General features: G+C 42.4%; 1 protein-coding gene across 1 annotated transcript; it reads right to left on the reverse strand.

The window, feature by feature from the left end:
• Window positions 1-81: 81 nt before the first annotated feature.
• On the reverse strand, window positions 82-27753 carry NT5DC3 (5'-nucleotidase domain containing 3). The gene is made up of 14 exons (XM_068664134.1): window positions 27461-27753; window positions 24638-24822; window positions 17979-18053; window positions 17418-17473; window positions 13751-13841; window positions 12010-12147; window positions 10460-10520; window positions 10139-10241; window positions 9633-9734; window positions 8620-8701; window positions 8172-8258; window positions 6923-7063; window positions 6504-6568; window positions 82-3231 (listed from the first exon to the last, which is right to left on the reverse strand). Exons 1-14 carry the CDS (start codon window positions 27633-27635, stop codon window positions 2970-2972), a joined length of 1623 nt encoding a protein of 540 aa, XP_068520235.1. The 5' UTR covers window positions 27636-27753; the 3' UTR covers window positions 82-2969.
• Between the last annotated feature and the right edge of the window lie 201 nt (window positions 27754-27954).

Consider the following 27954-nt stretch of genomic DNA (forward strand, 5'->3'; position numbering starts at 1 on the left):
CACAGTTTTGCAACAATACAATTCCTGTTCTTTCCTTCTCCCAAGTCACCCAAAAAATTAAGGCTCACAGGGACCAGAAGACAGAGTCCAAGCATTTATTTTTGTAATAATCATTAAATATTTTTTAATCACAAAAAAAAAAAAGTTTCCATAGTTCATTAAACTCTTCTTTTACTGACAAACTATTCTCCCCTCAGTTTTTACAGAACAGAAAAAAATTTCTTCTTACTTTGGTGTTCAAATAAACTACACTTCCAAAATCAACATAAGCAGACATTGCCCTTTCAACGTGCTCAAAAATCTCTTGAAGTCAGTAACATAAGGTTAAAATAAATTATGCAAAGAGCACTGAGGTTTACAGCTCGAGTTCTTTGAAATAATTACAAAAACACAATACATTTTTAAAAGAATAATATTCTAGCACTGAAAAATAAATAATGCATTTTAAAATTCTCACTTAAATTCATACTGTATATATTTTTAAAAGAACATAACACTTCCATAATTATTATTTTTCATGCAATGTTGTTTCAAGAAGTCATGCAACATAAACAAGATTCTACTTCAGCTGCCTGCTGTCACATAGCTTTGTACAGAAGTTTGATGGGTTTGTAAATTAAGAGGGAGGAAAAATCATCTTGAAACAAAATGGGCAGTATGTGGGTAATATCATCCAACCCAGTCAGACTGTTCCTGGTTAACACAGGAAAATTAGGCAAACTGACTCCTAGCCAGCTTTCAAAGAAGAAACACAAGAGCTATAACCAAAGAATTAGCAAATGCAATAATGCAGAACTGAAGAACAACACTCTTCGTTGCTGATGAAGAATGTACAGTGGGTTTTATTTTAAACAGTGCATTGAGATCTCTAGAGCATGAAAGGTGCTACGCACATGTAACACCAAGTTCAGTTCTAGCTGAGCATGAGGATAAAAAAATGAAGGCAAATTAGGGATAATTCCATCCCCAAATTTCCGCTGACAGAACAGCCTGCATTGTTGAGTTATGCTAAATATTTCTTGCACGGCTCCACCAACAACTCTCCTCATAAAGCCAAATTACCTTCTTCTTCCACCAAAACAGCAGGACTGTCAGATGAACTTACTCATTTCAGGTATGCTCTTCTGTTTGTACACACCACACATACACACGCGCGCGCACAAAAGCACTCACTTTAGGAGTGTGGCATGTCAAGTTTCAAATAGGAGCACAAGAAAACCATGAACGTAAAATCCATAAGCACCTCTCAGGACTTCAGACTGATTTCAAGCATACAGGAAAACTGCATATGAAATTGTGCAGGCTAGATTAAAATACATTCTTTACTTTGCAAACATGCTTTTAAAAACATGAAAGATACTGCATCTGGAATTCAGTACAGATTCTTGCATATAAGACAAGTTAAAAAACAAACAAGAAAACTTTTGGTCACCAAAAGTTTGTTTACCTGACTATCACGGTATGAACCAAGTGATATCCCATAATGAAATGAAAGATACCAAATGCTATGTATTTTGTCAATTATACGTTTTTAAGAACAGAACCCTTAATAACTAAAATTTGAAAACCATTAGTCGTTATGCCTTCTAAAATGGCTGGAGCAGGAAGCACCAGTTCAAAAATAATAACTTTCCTTTGGATGCAGAGACAAGAAAGCATCCTGATTTAAAAACAACTACATATCAGTTCTATAAAGTGCCTGTTCGAGGAAACACATCAACAGATGTTTTCCTTGTGCAAAATAGACATTTTTCAGCTCAAATCTTTGGAACATATATGCTACGCAAAGCTTGTGTTCGTGCCTTTCTTGCAATTTTAGTAATCCTATAAGATTTCTCACCTGCACAGTTAAAATTGTTTTGCTTGATGCAAATTGTCCATCACCCCCAATCCAGCTTTGGGGGCTTGAGCTAAAAAAAAATGTCATCAGAAAACTGTTTTTCATCTGCTCACGTCTCCTCTCCCTCCTCCCCCCCAAATTCATGTGCCCATTGTGCGTGTTTACTTTTGAATGCAGAAGTCTGTTACTGAAGGCTACATCAAGTACCTCATCTCCGAGGGAGCTTCAAAACTGCACTGCGTGCCACTGTTAAGACACTTGTAAGTTTTAAAAGCAGCATTTAGGATCAATCTAAAGCCTGATGGAATTCTGCCTCCACTTTGAAATGCACACTGTGAGACCTGTTGCAATGGCTTTGTTACCAGAGAGCGGGTATTTAAACAGTTTGGAAACTTAGAAAGAAAGGTGTCAAAGTCAGCACAAGGAAGCTGAAGCACTCCAAGCTTCCTGTCACTGTCAGGTTTAGGTTCAGGTCCACCTACAGCCAAGCACAGACAGTACAAGAAAAGAAAATGATGTACAGGCAAGAAAAGAAGCCCACCAGCCTGAGCGTGCCTGTACTGCAGTCATTGCAATGCTCCAGAGATGCACCCAAGCATTACACCAGTGAGGTCAGTTGCAGGTAATGCTCTAGCTACGGCAACAGAAGTTACTGCTGATGCCATATCCCTCTCAGTCTCACCATAAAGTGGTTAGTAACAGCGTATCTCACTGAATGACTAACACTGGATTTAAGCTTTTCAATGCCAAGAGCCATAACGGGCCCTAGCTGGAGTTCTGATCACAGCCAGGAAGGACAGCACAGCTATTTCTTTGTAAGCCACAAGGCTGCAGATCAGAGTTTCCAATGAACAAACAAAAGCAACCATCCCAGAACATCACCAGCCTTTCCCCCTCAAATTTGTCCTCTCTCCCAGCCCTCTGCGATTTTGGCAGTCCATTATATCCTCTGTGTGTAAGAAAAGGTTTCGCATCTCTGAGCAGGAGAGGAGAAAATAGGTGCTATGCTTACTGAGAACAAGTAAGAATTACATCTAAATCAAGGTAACAGATTTAAGTGAGTTAAATAAAATGCATCCATATTCCAAAAAAAAAAGGATGTATTTGCCCATTTTAGAGAGAATAAGGCTTATTTGATCTGAACTGTCTCTTGTAGGAAGGGTATTCTGAATGTACCAGTGCACAGCTGATCTGACCAGCCAGGAAGTTCATGCTGCAAAGGAGTCCTTCTTGGATAAAATGTGTAGTCAGGCTCATAGTTCAAGAGACAACTCAGCGATGCCATGTAGATATCTGCAAATCTAGAGAGACGTCTTAGGAAGTACGTGGGATTCTCATCCGTTCTGAATAAGCTTCCAAACTGTGCATTGAAGAAATTCCTGTTCATTTCCCTGTCCCCCAAAAAGAGAAAACAAAGAGAATGAATGGAACATACTCACACACATCTCTTTATCAGATAGTTTCCAGAACTTGAAGCAAGCAGCTCCTATAATCTGTGCTGTGTGTTATTCTCTCACCATTTCACTTCAAAACACTTAAGTGCACCGTATAAAGTTTTTCCACTTCTTGCATATACGTAGCCCAAATCTAGTCAACACAGTAGTGAAAAGAAGAGCTTCATATTTCTCCCACTAAAACAGTGGCAAGATGCTCCTTACTTCAGAAACATGACATCTCAAGCTTTTACTTCTAGAGATTTTTAGAGAAGACTTCTGCGTTTATCTAAATCCTAATGACATCCATTGGTCCCAGAGATAAAAGACTTAAAAAAAAATATTTAGCATACTGTACACAAAATACTTAAACACATCTGGGAATTAACCTCTGTTATTAGTCACTGCCAAGCAGTACTCCTATTTCATTTACTTCCACATTTCTGTGGAAGGCTGCTGTTAGCTCAGTTGCTGTCCTCATCAACAGTGCACTTCACACACTCTGTATTTAAGGATTGCTCTCTCATGCTAGCATACTTTTAGGAGCTTTAGCCCTGTTGCCTTTGTGATGAGACCATTACTAAATCCAGTGTAGCACAGAGCCCCATTTCTGTATATTCCAAAATATATTGTATGTAATCTGAACAAATCACCTAAAAAAAAAAAAAAGAGAGAACAGAAGAACTGTCTTAGTGTTATTCCCTTGATACAGAAATACATTTTCAAATTGTGCAGAAGTTAAGCTGTGTAATCAATAGCAATGATGACAGCTGAACGTAGCAGAGGGACTGGAGAACCCAGATGAGAAAGAAGAGTATTTCATCTAGTATTTGCCTAGAGTTCAAGGCAAGCTACCCCTTGCATCGCAACATCTTCTGTCAAGAAAGAAGGGTTACTGTCATGGGGGACTCCCTTCTGAAAAGGACAGAGGGCCCGATTTGCCACCCGGACCCAACCCATAGGGCAGTCTGCTGCCTCCCTGGGGCTCAGGTGAGAGACATTGCCAGGAAAGTCACTCACCTGGTGCAGCCCACCGACTACTACCCACTACTGTTTTTTCAGGCCGATAATGACGAAGTAGCAAGGAGAAGTCCAAGAGCATTCAAAAGGAACTTTAGGGCTTTGGGGTGACTGGTTAAAGGATCAGGGGCACAGGTTGTTTCTGCCTCTGTCCTTCCGATAGGAGGGATCAATGTTGACAAGCAGACTCAGCTTACTAACAGGTGGCTTCAAGACTGGTGCAACCAGCAGAATTTTGGGTTTGTTGATCATGAGAAGGTCTACGCGACACCGGGGCTGCGGGCACCAGATAGGATGCACCTCTCCCAGACTGGGAAAAGTATTTTTGCTCAGGAGTTAGCAGGGCTGATAGATAGGACTTTAAACTGGAGTTGAAGGGGGAAAGGGATAAAACCAGGCCTGCCCGTAATAAGCTAATGGATGGCACGCTAGAATCAGAGGAACTGTGTGCTAGTGAGGTCCTTTGGTCTGCTCCACAAGGTGCTGCGTGCAGTGAGGAGCATTTGAAGTGCTTCTACACAAAGGCACGCAGTATTAGGGATGAAATGGATGAGCTAGAAGTCTTGGCCCAGTCCTACACCTACGATATCATCGGCATAAGCGAAACCTGGTGGGATGAGTCCTGTGGCTGGTGTGCTGCAATAGATGGTTACAGGCTCTTCAGGAAGGACAGGCAGGGTAGGCGAGGTGGGGGGTGGCAACGTACATGAAGAAGGGGCTGGACTGGGTGAAACTTGAAATTGGTGATGGCAAAGTTTACAGCCTCTAGGTAAGGATTAAGGGACAAACAAATACAGGGGATGTCGTTGTGGGAGTCTATTACAGACCACCTGGACAGGATGACGACACCAATGAATTATTCTTTGAGGAACTAAGAGATACCTCGAGATCAAATCCCCTTGTCCTTATGGGGGATTTCAACTTGCCAGACATCAACTGGGATTACCACATGGCTGACATGAGCAGGTCCAGGAGGTTCCTAAAGTACCTCGATGATAACTTCTTGGTGCAGGTGCTAAGGGATCCAACTAGGAAAGGTGTCCTCCTAGATCTGTTGCTGGAGAACAGAGAGGGTCTTGTGGGGCACATGGTAATTGGCAGCTGTCTTGGTCATAGTGACCATGAAGCGGTTGAGTTTTAGAGCTGGGCAATCACCAGCCACATGAAGTTTAACAAGAGCAAGTGCCGGATCCTGCACCTGGGATGGGGCAACACTGGCTATACATACAGGCTGGGCGAGGAGACACTGGAGAGCAGCCCCGCATAGAGGGATGTGGGTGGGGGTTGTGGTTGACAGCAAACTGAATTTGAGCCAGCAGTGTGCCCTGGCAGCCAGGAGGGCCAACCGTACCCCAGGGGTGCATCAAGCACAGCGTCGCTGGTTGGTCAAGGGAAGGGATTGTCCCACTGTGCTCTGCGCTGGTGTGGCCTCACCTCGAGTACTGTGTGCAGTTCTGGGCATCATAGTACAAAAAGGACATGAAACTGCTGGAGAATGTCCAGAGGAGGGCTACAAAGATGGTAAAGGGACTAGAGGGGAAGATGTATGAGGAGCAGCTGTGATCTCTTGGCCTGTTCATCCTGGAAAAGAGAAGGCTGAGGGGAGACCTCATCGCTGTCTACAGCTCCCTCACAAGGGGGAGTGGAGGGGCAGGCGCCAATTCATTCTCCTTAGACACCAGTGATAGGACCCAAGGGAATGGTGTCAAGCTGCAGCAGAGGAGGTTCAGGTAAGACATCAGGAAGAGGTTCTTCACTGAGAGGGTTGTCACACTGTGGAACAGGTGCCCCAGGGAAGTAGTCACTGCACTGAGCCTGTCGAAGTTTAAGAAGGGTTTGGACTGTGCACTTAGTCATATGGTCTGAATTTTTGGGTAGACCTGTGTGGTGCTAGGAGTTGGACTCAATGATCCTTGTGGGTCCCTTCCAACTCTGGATATTCTATGATCTGACATTACTCTTTCATGCATAAAACTACTATCTATTCTAAGGGGAAGAGGGGCTCGTGCACACAAAGGTCAGAGGGGAGAAAAGCTGAAGAAGAAACAGGTAAAATTTGCTATGTAAAGCAATATTCTAGAAAGTCAGTAGTTACCAGGGAATACAAATCAAGAATGGAGAGAAATTCTGGAGAAATCCGTGAAAGACGTCACACTGAACACTTGGCTACCATGAAGAATATTGCAAATATCTCAACTTCCATTTCTTACCTCATTTCCTTTCTTTCCTTCTTCCACTCTTCTAAAATCATTTGTGAATCAGGGTCACGGTGAACCTGGAACATAAAATGTAGATAACATAATTAAGGATGCCTTCATAAATTAACCTTTCCATTAATAAAGTCTTATCAGCTAACAGGAGATGAGGAATGCTACAGAGATCATTATACAACAATCATAAATACCTTAACCAACTGAAAGCAGGAATCAACAAAGCATGACCAGTGGAAGAAGGGGTCAAAATTTTAAGAAAAATAATAATTGCAAATAATTAAAGCATTTATTTATTTGCAGTTAAACTGGGGACTTTAGTGAGACAGAACCCACTTGCAACATCAATGTTCAGCATTTAAAGACTTAGTCAGATCCCTTCAGCTATACAGAACTGATTACACATACACTGAACAAACCTGCATGTGTTCCAGTAATCCTGTCAGAGTTTGTAGCCAGGTCATGGTTTGAATGTACTTCTCTGTGTTCATGATTTTAATCTCTGATCGTAACTCTGGAATAATTGCACCAGTGCGCCAGCCATGCTTCAGGGTCAAATCCTATTTACCAGAAAGTATGAAAAAGAATGCAAGTATTAGTCTTAAAAAGAACTACTTAAAGGAATTGAATAATTTGACCATTCTTTACTCCCAAAGTGTACTAATTTAAATTGCTTCTTCTGCATAAGCAAACATATTAAGCAGTGGGACTTAATTGTGCCAACATGCAACAGATTTTAATTTTAAAGTAAGCTCCAAATACCACATCTTCCAAGACGAAGATATTATAGATGAGATCTTTGCTGCTGTCAGAAGCATATGGAGGAAATGTGTTGCGTTTGTGGTGTCAACCCTTAAACTCACAGTTGACGGAAGGCCTTATCAGGACCTCCAGCTATTCAAGTTTCTCCTGACAAGTACAAGATGAGGCAGCTGCTACCTGTGTTCTTTCCTCCATTGGGCCAGGGAAGAGTAGAGCTGCCTCCTTCTTCACTTGGTCCTACGTAGCACCCAGGCTTACTCTTCTTTTTAAAAGTATGCTGGGCAATAATATTAACATCTGCTGCTGAACCACAATACAGCAGCATGGCTGACAATCGGTCTTGTAAAGGAATTAATACACAAGGAATTACAGAAGAGTTAAGTGATGGTAACTTATTCTGAAGTAAGAGTGAACAACACATTTGCTTGTAAGGTAATATGAAAACACCCAGAGAAGGGGGCTGCAAACCCCAGCAAGATCTCAGGAAGAAAGTCAGTTTACTAGTAGTGACAGAAAGATTGCCTCCTGCCATTCAAAACAGAAGTTCATTCAGCTCTTATTACACTTAGTAGCAAATGTCATCCAAATCAGCTACATCCTGTATGTTTGGATATCCGTGTTTACTTTCTGCTACATCTGACACAATCAGTATCTGGATCAGGAATGCAAACTCACATCCCTGGGCTCAGGGTGTAAACAAGTTATATGCTACAAGTCAGGTGGAAAACAGGGTCAGCCTTTTATGGCACCAATTGTCTTCAATGCAAGAAAAGCAACTGTCAACTGGAATTTTGCTGTATTCAGAAATCTCAAATGGAAGAGCATTATACTGAATAATTGTGGAAGAGAGGGAATCCAAAAAAAAGTCTCATCTTTTATTTCATTTCATGAAAGCAAACTACTTACTGCCAAGTCACTATAGATGTGATCACCGAAGTAGAGAACCTTAGAGCCCCTCCAGCCAGTAAGCTTCAGAAATTCATATAAGTTACCCTGCAGAAATGACACGTACATTGTAGCAGTATGCAGCTTGCACAATCACAGGCTGGAAAAAGGTATTTAGTACACAGCTAAATATATTTTTCTATCAAGAATCTTGCTCTCATTTTATATATTACAAATCACAAGTATCTTGTCTAATTTCAGTACTACTGTAACTTTTCACTTGCCACTTTAAGAGGCAAGTAAACTGCAAACATACAATACCAACAATTAATTTGAGCTACAGAAATTAAAAGAACTCTTAAAAAAACACTTGTTTTCAGAAGCCTTTATGATAGCTAAAAAAGCATAAGACTGTAGGAACTACGTATTAAATCTGAACTGAAAGTGTTGAAAGTTATTTAAAGGATACCTGTTTGTAAATCTGGCCTTTCTGCAATTTGTGAATTTTGTCCCAAAGCAACACTCCCCTTTCATTCACCTTCCGAAACGGTCTAGAACAGAATTACACACAATTGTTACAATGCTGTAAAAAGTGACAGAATATTTCAGAAGTGAAAAAAGTGAAAATATTCATCTTTCTAAAGGAAAATGTGCCTTATAGCATCTAAATGTTTTTTGAGAGAGAAAAAGTAAAACTCCAAAACTTCAGCTTTAGCCAGGTAAATGCAATCTATCTAGGCAGTATACTGATACAAACTATAACAGAGTTTGAGAACAACCATTAAAAACTATGGCAGGGAATCAGCCTCCACAGACAGAAGGCAAAAAACAGTGACAATGGTCTGCCATTAAGAAGGAGTGATCCCAAAAACGAATAAAACAAATATTCAAAATCTTGCCCAATACCTCACTTTGTACAACTGAACAACTGAAGGAGGAGGCACAGGACTGGGGGCTGAAAGGACAGCAAAGGGTTTTTTGAAATTAAATTGAAAATGAAGCAAAGAGGAAAAAATTCCCACTTTAATCTCACTTTCAAAGTCCTAAGTACACATAAAGGAAGAGGTATTTTTCAAGTGCAAAAGTAGTACATATACATTGCAAAAGTATTTACTTAACAAGTAGTCCAAATACCGAAGCCTGTCAACCAGTCTGCCCTTTAAATACTACATGTGACTAAACAAAACTACAAGCAATGAAAAAGGTTTCCAATAAGAGATGTTAAAAAAGGTAATTAAAACAACCTCTGTGACCCTAACTTAGTGCCATAGGCCTGTATTAACTATTGCAACTTTCTCAGGTAAGAAATGGTAATATTTGGCCTTCAGAACTAGGTGTTTCTGCATTTTGTATTTAATTAAATCCTGTTTAAGGTCATTACAATTTAATTTTACGTTGCACCCAAATCAAAATATTTCATTAACATGCTCTATAGCCTTATATGGAATAAGCTGCTTGAATCAGTCTTTACTGACTACTCACCTTCGCTTATCATTGAAAAAGTTGGGCTTATCAGCTTGTACAATGACCACATCAAAGAGATCCCTCCAGTCCTTGCCGACTATGAACTTCATGCCTTTGTCCCTAAAAAGGACACAGGGTTATTAACACCAAAGCCTAACAGAAATGCTATTATCTGTGTAACGTAATGAATTACATTCAACCACCTCATCCTCCCCATCTGCGGTGGTTTTACCGTACTGGGCAGCTAAACCCCACAACCGCTCTCTCACTCCCCCTCCTTTAGATGAGGAGGGGGAGAAGTAAAGCAAATGCCCACCCCCTAGGAGGGTTAGAGAAAGGCCTAATACTGTGCCACTGCTGCTCAGCAGCAGACACAACACTGGTGTGATAACACTGCTGTTCCAGCTACAAGTACAGAGTACGGCACTGTATGGGCTGCTGCTGGGAAAGTTAACATTCCAGCCAGACCCAATACACCATCCTTTATACATGTATAGTTGAACAACAAACAACTGTTCACTTACACAAAACTGCTGGGACTGTTTGTGATAAGAAACATCTTCTTGCCATGATCAGCCAGCTTTGCTAACACTGCACGAGTTTGTTCAGCATAGCAGATGTATTTCTCTGTGAGGATTGATGAAAATATAATATTAATTTAAAGTTTTTCAATAGAATTTTTTTCTGTGTTCAACCAAGGATTCAGATGTTATACTCAACAGAGGCAACCTATGTAAGTGAAAATACCTCTTCCAAGCTTTAAAATTGAGAATTAGTGATATTAAATAAGGAAGCCAGAAAGATCATTACACAAAGCTTTGGCAGATGATCTCACTAGTACTTACCAATATCTGCTTCAATTGCTCTATACATTATTCCTTTGATGTGGACATCCCTGATTGAATCCTGTCAGGAAAGCAACAGAGCACTGAAGAACTGAAAGATCTTTTCAAATATAAAAATCATGCTCACTGTGTATCAGTAATTTGCTTTTAAAATCATGCTCACTGTGTATCAGTAATTTGCTTTTAAAACAATTGCTTGCTCGTAATTACATTTTCAACTTCACAGAAATGCCATGCAGTAACCATTATGTGCGCACCGCCACTAGACAAAGAGTGAGCTTGTTCTCCAAGAAAATAACTTCATACTTTCAGGAAGTACAAATCAGGAGCTGTAACAACTGTGAAAGAGAGCTCAAAAGGGTAAAGTTGGGTGAAATCTCACTGCAGAAGCCGAGTCATCACAGGTTTCTAATGACCTTTGGAGCAGAACACATTCCTTTCCTTGGGCACGGGGGGGTGGGAGAGACAGAAGTCAAATTTTACACTATCACTCCCAAATGCCCTGGTTATTAAAAGAAAAAAAAAATACAAACAGAAAAATGAAGCTAAATCCTTAAGCAAAGGAGCCATAGGCACAGTGAGGGCATTTGACAGCTCTCAGTTTAGGATACCGATACTGCCACACTGGCTCTTACACAAGGTTTAAGGGTATAAATGCTACAAATTCTTCTGGAAATGCTACTTACGGGACTTCAAAAATGTTGGCAAAACTGAGCAGTTAAATGTATGGTTGTTTTTAGAAACCTTTCAGCAAAAGCTAAAAACACTAGCCTTCTGACTACGTAGCTACAGGCACAAGGGAAACTTAGCAGGAGGTCAAAAGTTTCTTAAAGCCTATCTGATCTACATGGGTGAGTGAATTCAATATTCAGGCCCATCGCATGCACTTAACTACACAGGTTTAATACATCTCAAAAAAAGGGGCCATAAAAAAATTTTGGGTGGAAAGTTCATACAAACACCATCAACTTGAGAGTGACCTCTTCTGTTCTTAAGTAACCATAACACAACTTTAACTCCTCTGGAGGATACATCCTGCGGAACCAGGAGAGTCAAATTACTCCAGTCATTACTAGTAGACTTTTTTTGAAGTAGGAACATAAGCAAACAGGCAAAAGAGACAAAAAGCAAGAGACAAAAAACAATCTTATACTAGTAGAAATACAGAGGCAGTACAACTGAAAGCTCCATGGAATTCCCTACAGACTCCAACAATTCCTGCTAGCAAGAAAAGCAGACCTTCGATAGCAAGCTAAAGAAGTTTTATTCCCATATAAGAGCTTCTTTACTTTACTCCTACCCCCCCCACAAACCTGAAGAAAGAACAACTGCCATAAAATATTAGATTTAAAACAAATTGTTAAAATATTCAGTTTATTCATGAGGTCTACCATCAATTTACTTATGTTTTTTATGGTTTTATGGCAATAATTACTCTATACAAAACCTAAAGTTGATGTCTGGAGCAACCACAGGAGGTTGAGTCTTCAAAGTGCTCACAGGTAAAATACACAAATGTATAGGTTTACCTAAGTCTTCAAAGTTAATACCTTGACATCTTTGTATAGATGAACAGGCTCATAGTCTATGTTGTTTTTCAGAAAATATTCATTTACACAAGAAAGCAGTGTCATCTCTGGCAGGGAAAATATATCCATGAATTGCTTCATTGTGTTCCCTTGTGAGCTCTACATATGGGTGGGAAGAAAAAATAAATAAAAGAAAACGGTCAAACCTTTCTCAAATAAGAACTTTCGTTCATTTAATACAAACACTTCAGATTAGTTGGAAATACTCAGCTTTTGCCACCACTCTGCTTTAGGATTCTTGCTGAACTAACAGAATTCCAATAAAGCAACTCCAACAAAAGCATTGGCTTTATTTTAAAAATTAATAACGAATAACCACTGCTTTAAGACCAATATTTTAATTTATAAACACATAAAAGACAGTGCTCAGCTAAGTCAGGAAAAACACCTAAAGACCTCTTCACTGAATGTCTACAAATCTACAAGTAAGAAGCACTGATTGTTGACGAGGGATGAGGGGGGCAGGAAGTCTGGTGGTGTTTTTTGAATGAAGTAGAATACTAACTAGGACTGCAAAACAATTTGCCTCCTTGTAAAGAGATAGTAAAAAGCTGTAAGAATCTACAATTACTAATGCAAGAACAGAAGAATAGATGCCCACTCTGCAAAAGCTGAAACTATAGTTAATTTTCATGTAAGTAGAAAACCTCATTATACAGGAACAAATACTTCAAGTAAAACAGCCAGACAGCTTTCCTCAAGAAAACCAGCACACTGGTCGAGACCACAGAATGGTTGAGGTTGGAAGGGACGTCTGGAGGCCAACTGGTCCAATGTCCCTGGTCAAGCAGGGCCACCTAGAGCTGGTTGACTGGACCATGTCCAGTCAGCTTTTCAGTATCTCCAAGACTGGAAACTCCAATACCTCTACAGGCAACTTGTGCCAGTGGTCAGTCACCCCCAAAATTGAAATTAAAAAAGAAAAACCACTTGTGTTGTGCCCATGGGCTCTTGTCCTGTCCATGTCCTTTCCAAGATCAATGCACCTGTGGAGACCAAAACACCTGATGAGGAACACCAGGCTGATATTCCAAATTGCTGCAGCTGTTCCAGAGACCTAAGTTGGTAATCCTAAATTCAGTTCCTTAAAACAAGGAACAAGTGTAGTAAAACAAAGTGCCCCACAGCACAAAGAAAATTCCTTGATGTCTTTCCTGACAGCAAGGAATGAATACGCAGAAGTAAAGGAGCTCTAATTAATTTGGTTTTGGCTAAAAAGCATATATTTTTTGGAAAAGTGGAAGAAACCTTTATTTTTTGTCCAATTCTCTTACTGTCACTGTACTAGCTCATATGCAAGAGAAGCCTCCATATGTTTACATGCTGCTACAGCAGGAAAGCCATTAGACCACCAGGAAGAAGTATGTACCCAAGGTAAGGCACCAGATATGGTTCACTTCGCAGCCTTTATCAGATTTGCTGGGCAACTGAGCAAGTCACTTGATTTTTCTGTGTTCTACTTCTGCATGTATGGCTGGGAAAGGGAACAATGAAAGAACAAAGTACAGCAAGTGGGAGAAAGAACGGGGTGTTTGTCACTTCAGAGGGCAAACTTCTTGTCCAGTACCACAAGTTAATCAGGCACTGAGGAAAACAACTGTTAGTAGGGACAAGAACAAAAGTCTCCCACTTCCTCCACCCCACCCCACCCCCCCCCAAAAAAAAAAAAAAAAAAAATTTAAATAGCAGTTGGCATTTTTACCTTTCCATAGAAGTCACTCATTTGTTCCAAGGGGACATGGGAGCCATCATACATTGCAATGACTTCTTCATCTGGGACAACGCTGAGGCCTCTGGAAAACAACATAAGCTTCAGTTCAAAAGTAAAAGTCACACTGAAATTTTCAAGCAATTACTGAATGAAACTCTAACAGATTTACACTTAAATCTGGAGCTTACTGTAATACTAGTAATGACATAAGAACACACTGGTCTAGGTTAAAACAGCATCTCTCCTTACAGAACAAGTAACATTTTAACACGCTGACGCAGGCGGAACACATTCCAAACTTAAGTCCCTTTCACTTTCTTAAGAAAAAAAAAAAAAGCTAATTAGTCTCCATTGAAAGTCTGCCTCAAGGGTTTGGAAGCAGCTAGAGCTTCCAGTTTCTGAACACAAAGTAATTTCTCAGTCTGCCTTTGTTTCATAAAGCACTGATGATGTGATAGTTTAAACCAGATTATTCTGCAGCATGCCCTTGAAGATTGAAGGGAAACAAACACATACACAACCTCTAACTCAGTAAGAGTTTAAGCTCTATCAACAGTTTAGTTTCCCAAAATTTAAGACTACCTGAAGGGTTGTTGACAAATAATGAAAATACAGCAATATAACAACAAATGGGGCAGAAAGAGAGACATCATCTGTCACCACAGTCTCTTTATCAACTGCTACACTAGGAAGGGCTTTACAGTGTTTTTGTTTTGTTTTTGTTGTTTTTAAATATTGACAGTAGGAAGCATCCTGTATTGACGCAGCTGAACACTGCAGACATGCAATAATCCTCACCAGAGGACACAGAAGTGGAGGGGAAGGGCAGAGAGGTTTTGCTTAAGACTGAAGAACGCAAACAAAAGCTAGATCATGTGCTCCTTTTCTCCTCAAATGCTTTTGCAGCCCTGCATGCAAGACAGTTGATTTCAGAGCCTCCATTTCTTGATCACACCCAAAATGTCGTAAGACATTAAAAATAAATAAATGAGTGAGTAAGCCCAGTGCTTTCAGCGACCAGTTTTTATCAGCCTTGCAGTGGAATGGCGTGATATATGAGCTTCCACCAAGCTGCTGTGGCAGCAGAGGCTCATGAAAACTACCTCCTTTAGTGTGCTCCTCAATGCTACATTGACTTGCACATGTCTCTGTGCTACTGCTGGGAGCACTCCAGCCTTCAAGCTAGTACTGCACAGGACAGGACCAGAGCAGGTAACTCTGTTACAAAATGAAAAAAGTTATTCATGTCATCCACTCCACAGCAGGAAACAGAAAGAAATGCAACAAAAACGTGAAATGTCTACCAAGTAACACCATCACAACCAAGGACTGACTCGTGTTCTAGTCTGGGGACAGCTATGCCAAAGGGTACTTGAATGCTGACTGCTACAGATCCGGATCTATTTAAACACAAATCCAGACAGAGGACAATAAACATCTGTGAAATCCAGAGAGAGAAGGCTGTGTAGGCAAAGCTGCAGATCAGTTCTGTCAGAAGACCTGTAGTCATGACACAGTTGGCAGTCCAGCTGTAGAAGTACTAACTTTATCCTATTCCACTCACAGCATGGTACCAAAAACACCACAGTTCATCTAAAGTAGTGCTTCCACTGCTGTTCTTGGAAACATGCCTTGTCAGAATGGTGCCAGAATTGCTTAAAATCTCTCAGTGCAAATGAGGCTGTACACTTATTTTACACAAAACTAGGAGAACGTATATGGGCAAGCAGTCTGTCCAGGATTGCTTTGGGTGTGGAAGACAAGCGACACTAGCTCTTCAGCTAATCACAAAATCTCTTTGGTGTCTTCTTCATTGGTGCCCATGTGCTAGCTCTGGATGTGCCTTCTGTGCTAGGAGCTGACAGCAGCAGCTGTCTTCTCCCTCTTCATCCTGTCCCACTCTGAATTATAAGGCAACACTGCTGACGGACTCACCACCCACTTGTCTTCTCATCTGGGTCATTCTACAGCTTCAGCCATACCATCTCTCCTCCTGAAGTCTTCTCTCAAGGCCTTCGGTCTCTTTTTTGTTCCCCTCAACCCCATACGGGAGAACAGCAGGTAAACGTATGGATATCTTGATGACCAATGAACCAGGTACCACCAATGCATGCCAGCCTTTCGCCCCTTCCATCAATGTTCCTTCTGGTGCCCTTGGATTAATTTGTTTCCATTCGTACCTCATTCATACCAATCTTAATATTTCTACTACATACCTCTACAGATAAATATATATTTGATTACATCACCTAGCCTTTAATCTGGCAATTTAGCATTTTTCCAAATTTCAGTACTGATCCTACCTGCCCCTAAAAAATTTATATTTAGAACATTTGATATAAATACTATACACACAATGTATTATTTTCTTCCTTACGCTCAAGTACATCCTGTCTTGAAAATCTGCCAACTCAGTGAATTGCTAGCACAGCAGTTGAAGCTTTAGACTCACCGACTGACTTTTATTTTCAAAAAAAGTAATCTTTTTTTTTTTAATATCACCATGGAGAGTTATGCTTTTTTTCTAGTTATCCTCACTAGAAATTGACATTTATATTTTATTTTAATGTCCCTTTCAAAACCTTCTGAAGTGACAGCCTCTTTAAATGAATCTACAACCACTGACTTTCAGACTGAGTCATATGGTTCCTTCCTAACCCTGTATAAATGGTTGCTTAGAAAAAAAATAAAACACAGCAACCATTTTGACAGTTGAAATATACAGTAATTATTCTACATCAGCATGTATAAGACACAAGTAAATGGTATATAGTTTCACTACAAGTCCGATGATGATACAAACAGAACTCACAGTGTTTTGGCAGATCGAGACAGCCACTACGCTGTTAATATCATCCTAATGCTGGACCATGACATCATTGCTTCTTTCTGACTGAATCATGTACCTATCCACCCAGTTTGCAAACAATGACATAATGAGCACACTATTGTTATTTCGTGCTACCATATGCTTACATACCAACCCCCAGAGTAAATTACCTCAAGGTTGCATTGTCATTTGTCACCTAAGGAAAGCTTTTTGTGGAGTGAAATTAAGTGCTTGGATTTGTTTATTTTAAAGTATGACATTGAGTGTGGTGTTCGTATCAATCACATAGTGCGTCATTACCACAAACTAAGCCATACTAAAGACTCTCATATGTAAGATCACCTGCACATGGCCCTTGCAGAATGACGTTTCCAAACTTAAAAGCTCTGTGCAAATACAGCAAAACCTCTCAAGTGTATCTGCAACCACACTCAAGTCATGCTAACAAGCACTCTGTGACAACTATTTGCATAGAAAGCACCAGTGGAGAAGTCATCAGTGTATTTTTAGATGTCTTTCAGCACAATTTAACAGCCGGAAACAAAGTGAGTCAGCACTATGTGACCAAACAGCTTGCCAACTTACCCAGCTCTGGACTGGGGAAATAAGCTGTACTGTACCAGTCAGTAAACGTGTATGCACGTCTGTGCGTACACACAGAGGAGCAAAGAAACCCCCCTCCAGCAAGACTGCAATATTCAATCATGCCCTGCTTTTCAGAGAACTGTTCCTGATATGAACCAAGAAGTACACAAATAAATGCAAGTAGAAGATTTAAAAACAAGAGTATACTTTAGTATTAGTATTATAGGGAATAAGTTTACCTACCTGTAAACTGTTCCTAGCTGAATATAATGAAAAGCATCAATCTTCATTAATAACGCCTTACAGAGGAAAAATAAAAATTAAAATTAAAAAAAAAGATAAATTATTTGACACAAAACTATATATATAAAAAAAAAAGCAGCATTTTATATATAACCTTTCTGGTTCTAGAATGACTGAGCACCTTCACTTCAACTGCCCTTACAGCTTCCAAAATACTTTATCAATGGCTTTTACCTAGGGCTTGCAAAATCACCAAGGAAACACCCGATGACCTGAACTTAGTCATGAAGAAGTATCTTTTCTAATACAAGCAGGCTGCTTGAGGTTTATTCTGTTGCACTCTCAATTGTCTTTTCTCCCCACTCCCCACATAATGAAATATTCAAAATACTTCGTACATGAGAGCTATTAAAAAATACTCAAGCTCACAATGAAATAAAAACATTAAACAAAATCCTTACACATCAGAGTGAGAGATTGGAAAAATTAAGACTCATTTATTCTCTTTGTCTAGGTTTTCAGCACAACATAACCTAAAAAAAAAAGAAAAAAGATACGTACCCGATGTACATCGTAATGAAGTCCTCTTATTGCAAAATTCGGATCATAATCATATTTTCTTATTTCTGCAGGATACTAAGAAAAGAGGGTAACAGGTTGGTTTAAACTTATTAATTTAAAAACAAGATCTAAAAATTGTTTCTGTGGAATTTGAACAGCCTATGTTTTCTGTGCTTCTCATTCTTGCCTGTCATAAAATACTTGTTGATAGGTTGGTCAGATTTGCAGGAATATACATACAGTGCAAGGCAAGTCAAACATTTCTCAGAGATTTCTCCAGGGACAATGTTTCCCACCCAAGTCAAGCACAGTACCTGAAGCTAAACATCAAGGTAATCAGTTTTTATCACCTTTCAACATTAGCCTTCTGTTCATCATGTTATTTTAATATATGCAACACTGAAACTAAATAAAGAATTTAAAAGCTGTATTCCCTTGTACTGTGAAGTCTTCCCCTGAAACCAACTTATACAAGGGTTTCCAACTCAACCTTTTAGCTCAAAACCCAAGTACATGGCATGATTTACAGAGATACCTGGAGTTTCCTTCTCACTCCTACCAGAAGATCAACCAATTATCACCAATATTAATAGAAGGGAGGAAGGTGAGGGGGGGAAGACACCTTTCTGGCATTCTCCAGAATGAAAAGAAGCACAGCTGTCTGTTTTGACTCCCTCAGTGTGGATGATACTCCTATCTTAGACCCTTAATTTGAAATACAGGCCCCCAGACTATCGCAAGCACACAGATGGGGAGGATGGAAGAAGAGCATTCACCAAAGCTGACACTGCCTGTAGAAGCCAGGCTCTCCTATAAAGGGCAGAGAAGAACGAGACTCCCACAGCCTGCAGTTCAAAGCTGGGGACTAGTATGAGAGGAACAGGCCATGTTTGCCACAGCTTCCAGAGACAAGCAGGGAGACTGGCACGTCTCACCCTAGTTGGCCTTTGGGAATCCAAATAGAATGGCTGGTAAGTTGAAAGTTGAAAATCTTGTAAATTGAAAGTTGAAACTAAGTTGAATCACCAACTTTGCCTTCAAAAAGGCAAAGTTAGTGATTGCAAACTCCAAGAATTTCACATAACATGTGTGGTACTGCCAGACATACAGCTGCTGATCAGCAAGAAATGCCAAACACGTAGACACTTTGCATCCAGCCAGCAGCTCATTATGAAAGTAAAACCCATCCGAGACTTAAAATCATTTTCTTCATGTATTATTCATCATGTTACATCCTAAAACAAATATACCTGAACAACGCATCTACACGTAAGATCAGACTTTCATCTGCAGAGATAGTACCTCCCAAGGTACCTCGCAAAGATCAGATCCTGAAAGCGAGCAGGGCATTAAGCCCCATCCAGGTGAGTCACTCTGGTGAGTCACTTCAGAGGAGCATTACAGTGACCCAAGTATATTACTTCCTGGGGGTTGCTGAACTGTAGATACACCCTTGCCATCCCAGAAAATCACGTACTGATAAAAATAAGCAGTACTCATCTGTTTTGGAGAACAACACAGTTTCCCTCTTTCTTCCTTCTCTATAGCACGAAGACAAACAGAAAAACAATTATCATCAGTAGCCAAGAGGGACACTTACACATACACTCATTTTTGATGCAAAAGAGTTTACACAGTTTTCTTTTTTTTTTTTTTTTTTTTGCTTGTGTGGTTTGGGTATTTTTGAAGGTTTTGTTGTTGGGAGGAGCACGAAGGGTTCTGGGCTTTTTGTTTGCTTTAAAAGATAAGGATAAAAGATAAATGATTAAGGATCCTGCTTTATAGCTACGAAGTAAAAACCATATCACTAAGCTCTACATCTAAATGTCTTTTAAAGACCTCCAGGGATGGTGACTCAACCACTTCCCTGGGCAGCCCGTTCCAATGCCTAACAACCCTTTCAGTAAAGCAGTTTCTCCTAATATCCAACCTAAACCACCCCTGGCACAACTTTAGCCCATTACCCCTCATCCTATCACTGGGCACATGAGAGAATAGAGCAATCCCCACATCGCAACAGCCTCCTTTAAGGTACCTATAGAGAGCAATAAGGTCACGCCTGAGCCTCCTCCAGGCTAAACTACTCCAGCTCCCTCAGCCGTTCCTCATAAGACTTGTTCCCCACACCCCTCACCAGCTTTGGACACACTCCAGAGCTTCGATGACCTTCTGGTAGTGAGGGGCCCAAAGCTGAACACAGCACTCAAGGTGCGGCCTCACCAGAGCTGAGTACAGGGGGACAATCACTTCCCTAGTCCTGCTGGCCTCACTGCTTCTTATACAAGCCAGGATGCTGTTGGCCTTCTTGGCCACCTGAGCACACTGCTGGCTCATGTTCAGCCGACCATCAACCACTACTCCCAGGTCCTCCTCTGCCAGGCAGCTTTCCAGCCACCCAGCTCCCAGCCCGTAGCGCTGTTGGGGCTGTTCTGCAGCGACAGAGGAGTCCCTCCAGCTACTGGTCCCACAGCGTCTCACCCAGGCACAGGGAGCGCAGCCCCTCCACATCACGATTCCTGATTTTCTCTAAACAACCCTAGATTTCTCCTGCACGTTCCCACTGTCTCTGGCCAATTTCCACCTTCCCAGGTGACCAGTTGGTCCTCAGCTTCTTGTTGTGCCCTTATCAATGGGGGAACGCAAAACGCAAAGTAACTTTCCAAGACTCGTTTTGGAGAATTAGCAAGCGGGTATTCTTTATTAACAGCGCCGGGTATGTGAGGGATAATGCCAGGACATCCCTGGCTCCCAGGGGCAGCTCCCAGGCCACAGGCCGACCTCCTGGCCTGGACCCCAGCCTGGCAGACATTGCTCCTGTCAGCATGGAGCAGCCATCTCACCTCAGCAGTTCCTCACCACAGGCAGGTGACCTCTGTCAGCGCTGCCACCAGGGGCACCCCGAGACCCTTGAGATGCCACCGGAGTCACTGTCACCCTATGGCCTCACAAAATTTGGCTGGCCATAAGTGCCCTGAGCGTTGCCCCTGAGTCCAATCCAGCTGTTGGTACTCGAGAGCTCGAGGTCCCATTGCTGGAAGGCAAGAGGCGGAGGTGTTGCAGAAAGCACACACGAAGCCCTTTTTGTTGCACACATCCATCAAAGTCCTTCGGTAATGTTATCAAATGCATGTACATATACATACCTCATCTGTCCTAAGTGTGTTCTTCTGTAGCATAACCTATCACCAGCATATTTGCCATTCTAATAGCAATGTTTGTAATCCATACTAAGAATATTTACTGCTACAGTACTGTAGACACCTTGGTTGAACCTAGCAAGCTAATGTACATTTGCTGGTAGAATATTTTCTGCCTGGTTCTATCTGTAGTGGTCCTGCTGATGGCACGTGACACGTCGAGGTCCAGCCAGCGACACAAGAGGAGGCATCAAGGTCCTGTCAGCGACCACCAAGGGAGGTGCTGAGGACCGCAGGCTGCTGAGAAGCGCCTGGCACCAGGCAGAAGATCACAGGGGACGACCATCTCCATGCTGGGGTGGCTGCAGGCAGCATGAACCAGCCCCAGCAGGAACTGCTGGAGGAGGCCCCCAGGGACAAGACGTGCCCCATCTGCCTGGGCCAGATAGCCGACCCGGCTCACGTCGACCCCTGCAGGCACTCCTTCTGCCTGGAGTGCATCCACGTCTGGGCTGCCAAAAGACTCAACTGCCCAATGTGCCGTGGGCCCATCGCGGCCATCGTGCGCGTGGTGCCGCCCGCCCAGCACGACGCCTCGTCCCGCCGGCCCCACAGAAGATTGTGGCGCAATGTGGGGCTGGGGTGGCAGCAGCGGCAGAGGAGCCTCTCCAATTATCGGTCCCGCAGCATCTCGCCCAGGCGCAGGGAGCGCAGCCCCTCCATGGAATGACAACTTCAGCGAAGCTTTTCATGGCACTCGGGGCAGGATGGGCGCGGACTGCCACGGTCCCCAGAGGATGACAACGTCAGGGACATGCTCTGGCTGCCAAGGGTCCAGCTGGAGGAACCGGGGTCCGGTGACCACGCAGGCTGCCAGGCCAGGCCCCAGGCCTGAGCAGGGCCTCACCTGGGGACGGGCTGGTGGTGGCAGCCACAATTACCCCAGTATTAAGTTGACTTTTCCACCCTGCAAAGCCTCTGCCTGCACTTATTCCTGCATCAGTCAGCAGGGGGGGCTGAATGCAGCCCTCTCCCCCTGCCTGCACCTCAATTTGGTTTGGGGATGTCTGCAACGGACGGTCTGAGAAGGAGGAATTGCTCTGGGAAAGCTGCCATTCTCAGAGACTCGGAATCACAGAATATTAGGGATTGGAAGGGACCCTGAAAGATCATCTAGTCCACTTCTTTGATTAACTATCTGCATCAGTCTTAGAACTTGATGCACCTCAGGCATATCCTCCCCCTTTTCTGCAAGTCTCCATAGGTACATGGCTACCTTACAAGCCTGGGGGGAGAGGGTAGGTATATTAGGCAGCCTCACAATAGAAGCTCTAGCTACTCATAAAATAAAGAAATCCTAAAGTTTCCACAAAGTTTGTTTCTAGGCTGAAAAGGACTTTCTCTGCAGCTGCTGCAGATCACGCTTGTACCAAGCACAGGCATCCGTATTTAAATAAAATGGACCTGCTGCCAACTGCCGTCCCTACTGTTGGTTCCAAAGAACGTGGGTGAGGCTCCTGATTTGAACAACAGCACTGCAAGCCTAAAGACAGTTTGGGAAGATGTGTAGATTTGGACAGGGAACACAGGAAAAGGTCAGGGGAGGATCCAGAAGGTGTTCAAGTCTACAATGTACTGCACATGCTCAAGGTGGCTAAACCAGGTATGAACAGGAAAAATTATTTTTGACTTTTTCAGATTCCTGCATACATGATTTTCCTATTTTAATTTATTCTGATGGTAAGCTGTCTTTTTGCATGCATGCCAGTACATATGAGAAGAAGATTGAGCCTATCCTGGCACACAAATCAAAGCTTCCTTCCAAGCCAAACAAAATAAGGATAAAATTTGCACTGTTTGCTTAGCCCCCACCAGCATTCTTGGTAGGGCAAAATATACTGATACAGCAATCCAGACAAGGTGGCATAAGGCCCATACATTAGGAAAGACACAAACCCAAGAGCAAGAGTTTACTTTCAACACCTGCTGCCACCTCTGAGATTAGCATTAAATTGATGTTTCTTCTCTTGGACACCCTTCAAAAATTCAAAAATTCCTTGCTTCTTACAAGGTATTTTGCAATTTCTGATGCAATTGCAATTACCTTAAACTACCATGACCAAAATTGGTCATCTTTCAGGCTGACCATAACTATCATAATGGACACCGCTATCTAGAAGGTTTTTGCTAACATTAACATCAAGAAAACTACTAACCAGCTCCAGAAATTGGTAATTGACAAAATCTGATGCTCCTCAAACTTGAAGAGATGATATGTTTCAGCAAGCTGTCTCAGAAAGCAATTGTAGCTTCATTCAGTAAGAATCTCTTGAGATGTAGTGAAAGAACTGTAAAGGTCTTACTATCGGCATTCATTCAAATGCTAAAGACTGAGCCATGTTTAAATTATTGTCTTCCTACTGCTACTCTAAAAGTTCCTGCAAGAACCAAGTAGCTTTTATAAAGCGCATTTATGCATTCTACAGAAATTGCTACCAAGGCGTGCCAAAATTTTAGGGGATCAAGTTGTGTATGCCTGTAGAGCCCACGAAGCTTTGTTTGTTCTTCCAGATATATTTATAGATGTTTATATATAGCTCCTAACCTTTGGATTAAAACATGAAAGTAGAATAACACCACACATTCACATTTAGGTTACATAAAATATGGATTAGTTTAATTAACAAAACTGCTTGTATGTTTTAATGTATTTTATTTTCATGCACTTCCTATACTGCAATTACCTCTGTTTTCTCCAGTTCACACTTTCTTCAGTCTTTTTCCCTGCAAACCTTCTGCTTTTCCCACAACCTTTAAAATCACCTATCTCCCTCCTTGATTACTGACATGCAGTAACTTCTGCCATCCCCAAACCAGCTCCAAGCTGCCTGGATGTTGACTGGTCACCAGTACAAACATGCTGCTCAGTCAGGCAGCAAATCCATGCTCCCTCTTAGGGGACTGCTGAGCTAAACACTTATTTGGATCTCTCTTGGATCCAGCCTCTGATTACAGCGTCACTGCACGCTTTACCCTCTGAGTTACCCTTTAGGTAACTCAGCTGAACAGCTGGAATCATACAGAGCACCTCACAGACACACAGCACAATCGCAGACTTCATAAGAGTCGGGCTAAAATATTCCACATGAAAATTAATCACTAAACTTACAGCAATGCATAAAACAGTAAAAACAGCTTTCAAGCTTCTTATATCATTAGGGTGACTGCTAGAATTGAGAATCTGGTAAAAAAAAAAAAAAAAAAAAAAAAAAACTATTGCCACCACTATATTAAATAAATAAACAAACATAAACCCTGTTCCCTAACTGTTGCCAGCTTCTCCCCTGCTCAAAACTGTAGCTGAGAATAAACCAGGACTTCTGGGATTCATATGTAGCTGTTGCTCATAATGTATTACAAAGAAGCCAAGCTAGGACTGAGGCATGACAAGTTATGTCTCCCTCAGCTAGGAGTGACCCTTTATATCCATAAGTTTATTGTAGTTGCAATACTTCTACTTACCCGATGTTCATTAATAAGAAGATCTCGAGCAGCGTTGAAGATCAGCGTGTGCAGATGCTTAGAATAAAAGACCAAGGTGTAGTCGTAATCAAAGCCATAGATTTCAATGTCTGACAGGCTCATTTCATTGTTTGAAAAAATAGCATCCGGGTTCAGCATGTTACTCATAATTGAAGGAACTAACTCTGGGAACAGAGGAGAGACAAAAAAAAAAAGTTATACCAACCTTGTAGTTTAAGTAAAAAACATTAGCAATTTCTAAATATAGCTAAATGAAGATGGAAATTATCAAACTGATTCATACTAATATGCCAGCTAACCTTTAGCAATATGATGCTATTGAGAACGCTGTCCCTAATTAGTCTATTGACTCACAGTTTTTATTTGAAGCATACATTCCTTGAACATTCAGGTTCATTTCAGCATCATGCTTCACAAGGAATTCCAGAATCAATACATGTAATTTTTGTTAACTCCATTAATACATTTTTATTACTTATCTTTGGAGTATCAAAAGGATACTGAGAAACGAAGACCATTTACATACAGGCGTAACTGCAGGACCAACACCAACGTCAGTATTAAGGCAGTTTTTATTTCTTGTTTAGACAACTTGGAAGAGCAACTTCAGGAGGCTGAAGGATAAACTATGAGTAAGTTCTTCTTCCTTTCCTTCCTGAATACTATCTTTATAATCCAGCCTTTGTTACTAATGGAAAAAAAGGACACACTCATCATAAATCTCTTCTTGGAAAGGCAATTTTAAAGGGGGACATGTCTCATTTAGTTACTTTCTATGTGTATGTCTAGAAGGAGGTACTTGAGCTTATTTCAACACCTGCTGCTCTGAGGACAGACACCCTACATGCTCCACCATGGGAGGAAACCATCTCAACAAGGCAGGTAGCTGCAGATACTCCCGATCTGTTAGAAAAATAACGCTGCATTTTAAAACTCAGGCCAATTCACAGAAAGGAAAACATTTATTTTATGAAAGCAGTGCCTTAGATCACTGCACAGCTGACAGGCAGATACAATACTCTAAGGAACTTACACAGATGCCCAATAAGTCGGTAATCTGAAACCATTCAACTTTCAGACACACCTGATTTTTTCAGACAATTTCACAGGGTTTAATTCCGAGTTTCATTTAAAGTCCAGCATCTCTTTCACTGAACAAGATCCCAGGAATTTGCCATGCTTTAGCTGACATGAAAAGCTCTGTATTTCATAAACAATCATTTGGGGGGATTTAACAAAATAAGCCTCAACAAAAACATTACCTCCTACCATCTCCAGTCACTTTCAATAACGCAGCAGATGAATGTTATGCTCAGTTGAGATAACAAAATTAATCAAATGGAATTTGCCATGCTACTATTAAGGCAAGTACTTTTATTCTATAAGAGGGGCCATGAATCATGTAATTAGCTTGAAGTCACAATCTTAGTTCTGTGAACTTCCAAAGCCATGTTACAACACCCGTTTCTGCTCCACAGTTATTATAAATATTTTTTTCAAATGTCAGCTGTGGAGCCTGTTGAGTTGACATGTTTCAAGCAAAGATATTTCACATAAAAAACCTGGACTAGCAACTGCCTGAAAACGGACAGTATAAACACGTTGCAGCTATTCGATGTTCTGTCCGGCAGCCTACATCCCCAGTGGCTATAAACCCTGGGTCAAAAACCAGGACAGGTTTATCATCTCAACATCATAATAAAACGAAATGTCAGATACTTGAAGCCACTTGGGAATTTAGGAGGTAATAAAATATTCTGCATGATTCTAGAAGCTCTTGCCTCATCTTTCCCTAACCCACACCCACTGACTGCCTCGTTTTCTCCTAATATTACCCTATGCTCTAACCTCGGCTCTGAAGTATTATTGGGTGTGGTTCGGAAAAAAGTTAATTCCAAAAAACAGGAAAAGAAAAAAAGATTCACAATAAAAGGCATTCTCTCTCCTCTTCCTTTCTCTTATTCCACCATCCAAAGTCTACAGCATCTGCCTGACACCTGTAACACTGCATCCTATCCCACTTGAGAAACCTTGCCCCTCTTTTACGTCTGCAAATGTTGTTTGCTCCCAGCACAATAAAGACTCATGCTGGTCGGGTTGTGTTATGATACAATATACTTTCGTTTGCTTGTTTCCTTTTTTTAAAGGGCAAAACACACAAGGCTAAAGCAGCATCCAGATGAGCACTGCCAGCACAGGACAGGAGCTGCTGCTTGATGCTGCTGATGCACAGCCTACCTCTTCCTGCTGGCAGCATGCAAGCAGGTATGTAAGCAAGGCAATGCTCTTCCCCAGCAGAACAAGGGCAGAAGCAACAAGCTAAAACATTTCTCCTTCGTATGGTGGCTCCCACGGCCTATCAGACAGCCGCCAAGCAGCAGCCGCTTTTGCTCACAGGAGCGGAGGGTTTTATGTCCCAGTGAGTTTCCATGTAACTCACACATCTCCACACAGCCTTTGCTTTCTGCTGGAGAGCCGGGCTTCCTCGCTGCATCTGTGCCTCCAGAACCAGTGCCCCTGTACAGCCACACGCAGCGGTACCGGCTTCAAGCGTTTCAGGGCGTTTCAGTGGAAGCCCAAGCAAAATAAATTGGAACTAAATTGCTGGATGACACCAGCAGGCTCCTCACGGGGACCTGCTCTCTCCTCGCTGAGTGAAACGGCGAAGAAAACCCCCAAAAACCCAGCAGCGAGGCGCCGCACCCCACGCGTGGAAACCCCCCCCGGGGCGGACAGCGCCAGCGCCGCCCGGCCCCGCGGGGTCCCTTCTCCCAGCCGCGGGTCCCCCGCGTCCCCTCTCACCCTTGGTGACCCGCTTGGCCTCCCTGTATCGCGACCACAGGTAGCTCCGCATGTCGGGCGGCGGCCGCCGCTGCTGCCGGGCCACGGTGCAGTAGGGAGCGGCCCCCCCCGCAGCCGCCGCCGCCACCGCAGGCAGGGCCCGGGCCGCCAGCAGGGACCGAGCCGCCGCTGCCATGCTCCGAGCCGAGCTGTGCTGTGCCCAGCCGAGCCCTGCCGCCGGCTGAAGTCACTTCCTCGGGCTCCGCCCCGGGGCCCTGCAGACCGCCAGCGAGCCCCGCTCGGCGGCCGCCCCCTCACACCCCCGGCACGCAGCTCCGCCTCGGGGTGCGGGCGCACGGGTGGGATGTGGGGTGGGAAGGCTGGGAGAGCCGCCTAGTGAGGCTCGCTGGTGTCAGCCGGAGCTGTGGTGGTGTCACCGAGAGCCTTACACACGCTCGGTGGGCACACAGCTGTCAGCCTGGCTGGTGCTGGCACAGCTCTGCCCCTCGGCTCGG

Source organism: Anas acuta, chromosome 1 (assembly GCF_963932015.1).
Source record: "Anas acuta chromosome 1, bAnaAcu1.1, whole genome shotgun sequence".
NCBI classification, from domain to species: Eukaryota; Metazoa; Chordata; class Aves; order Anseriformes; family Anatidae; genus Anas; species Anas acuta.

What these genes read in the sequence shown, in the direction of transcription:
- NT5DC3 (XM_068664134.1), bottom strand. Translation starts at nt 27,635, where the DNA reads ATGGCAGCGGCGGCTCGGTCCCTGCTGGCGGCCCGGGCCCTGCCTGCG. An exon ending in GGCCAAGCGGGTCACCAAGG is followed by an intron (nt 24,823 to 27,460) that starts GTGAGAGGGGAC and finishes CTCTGTTCCCAG; the next exon opens with AGTTAGTTCCTTCAATTATG. An exon ending in TTCATTACGATGTACATCGG is followed by an intron (nt 17,474 to 17,978) that starts GTACGTATCTTT and finishes TTCCTCTGTAAG; the next exon opens with GCGTTATTAATGAAGATTGA.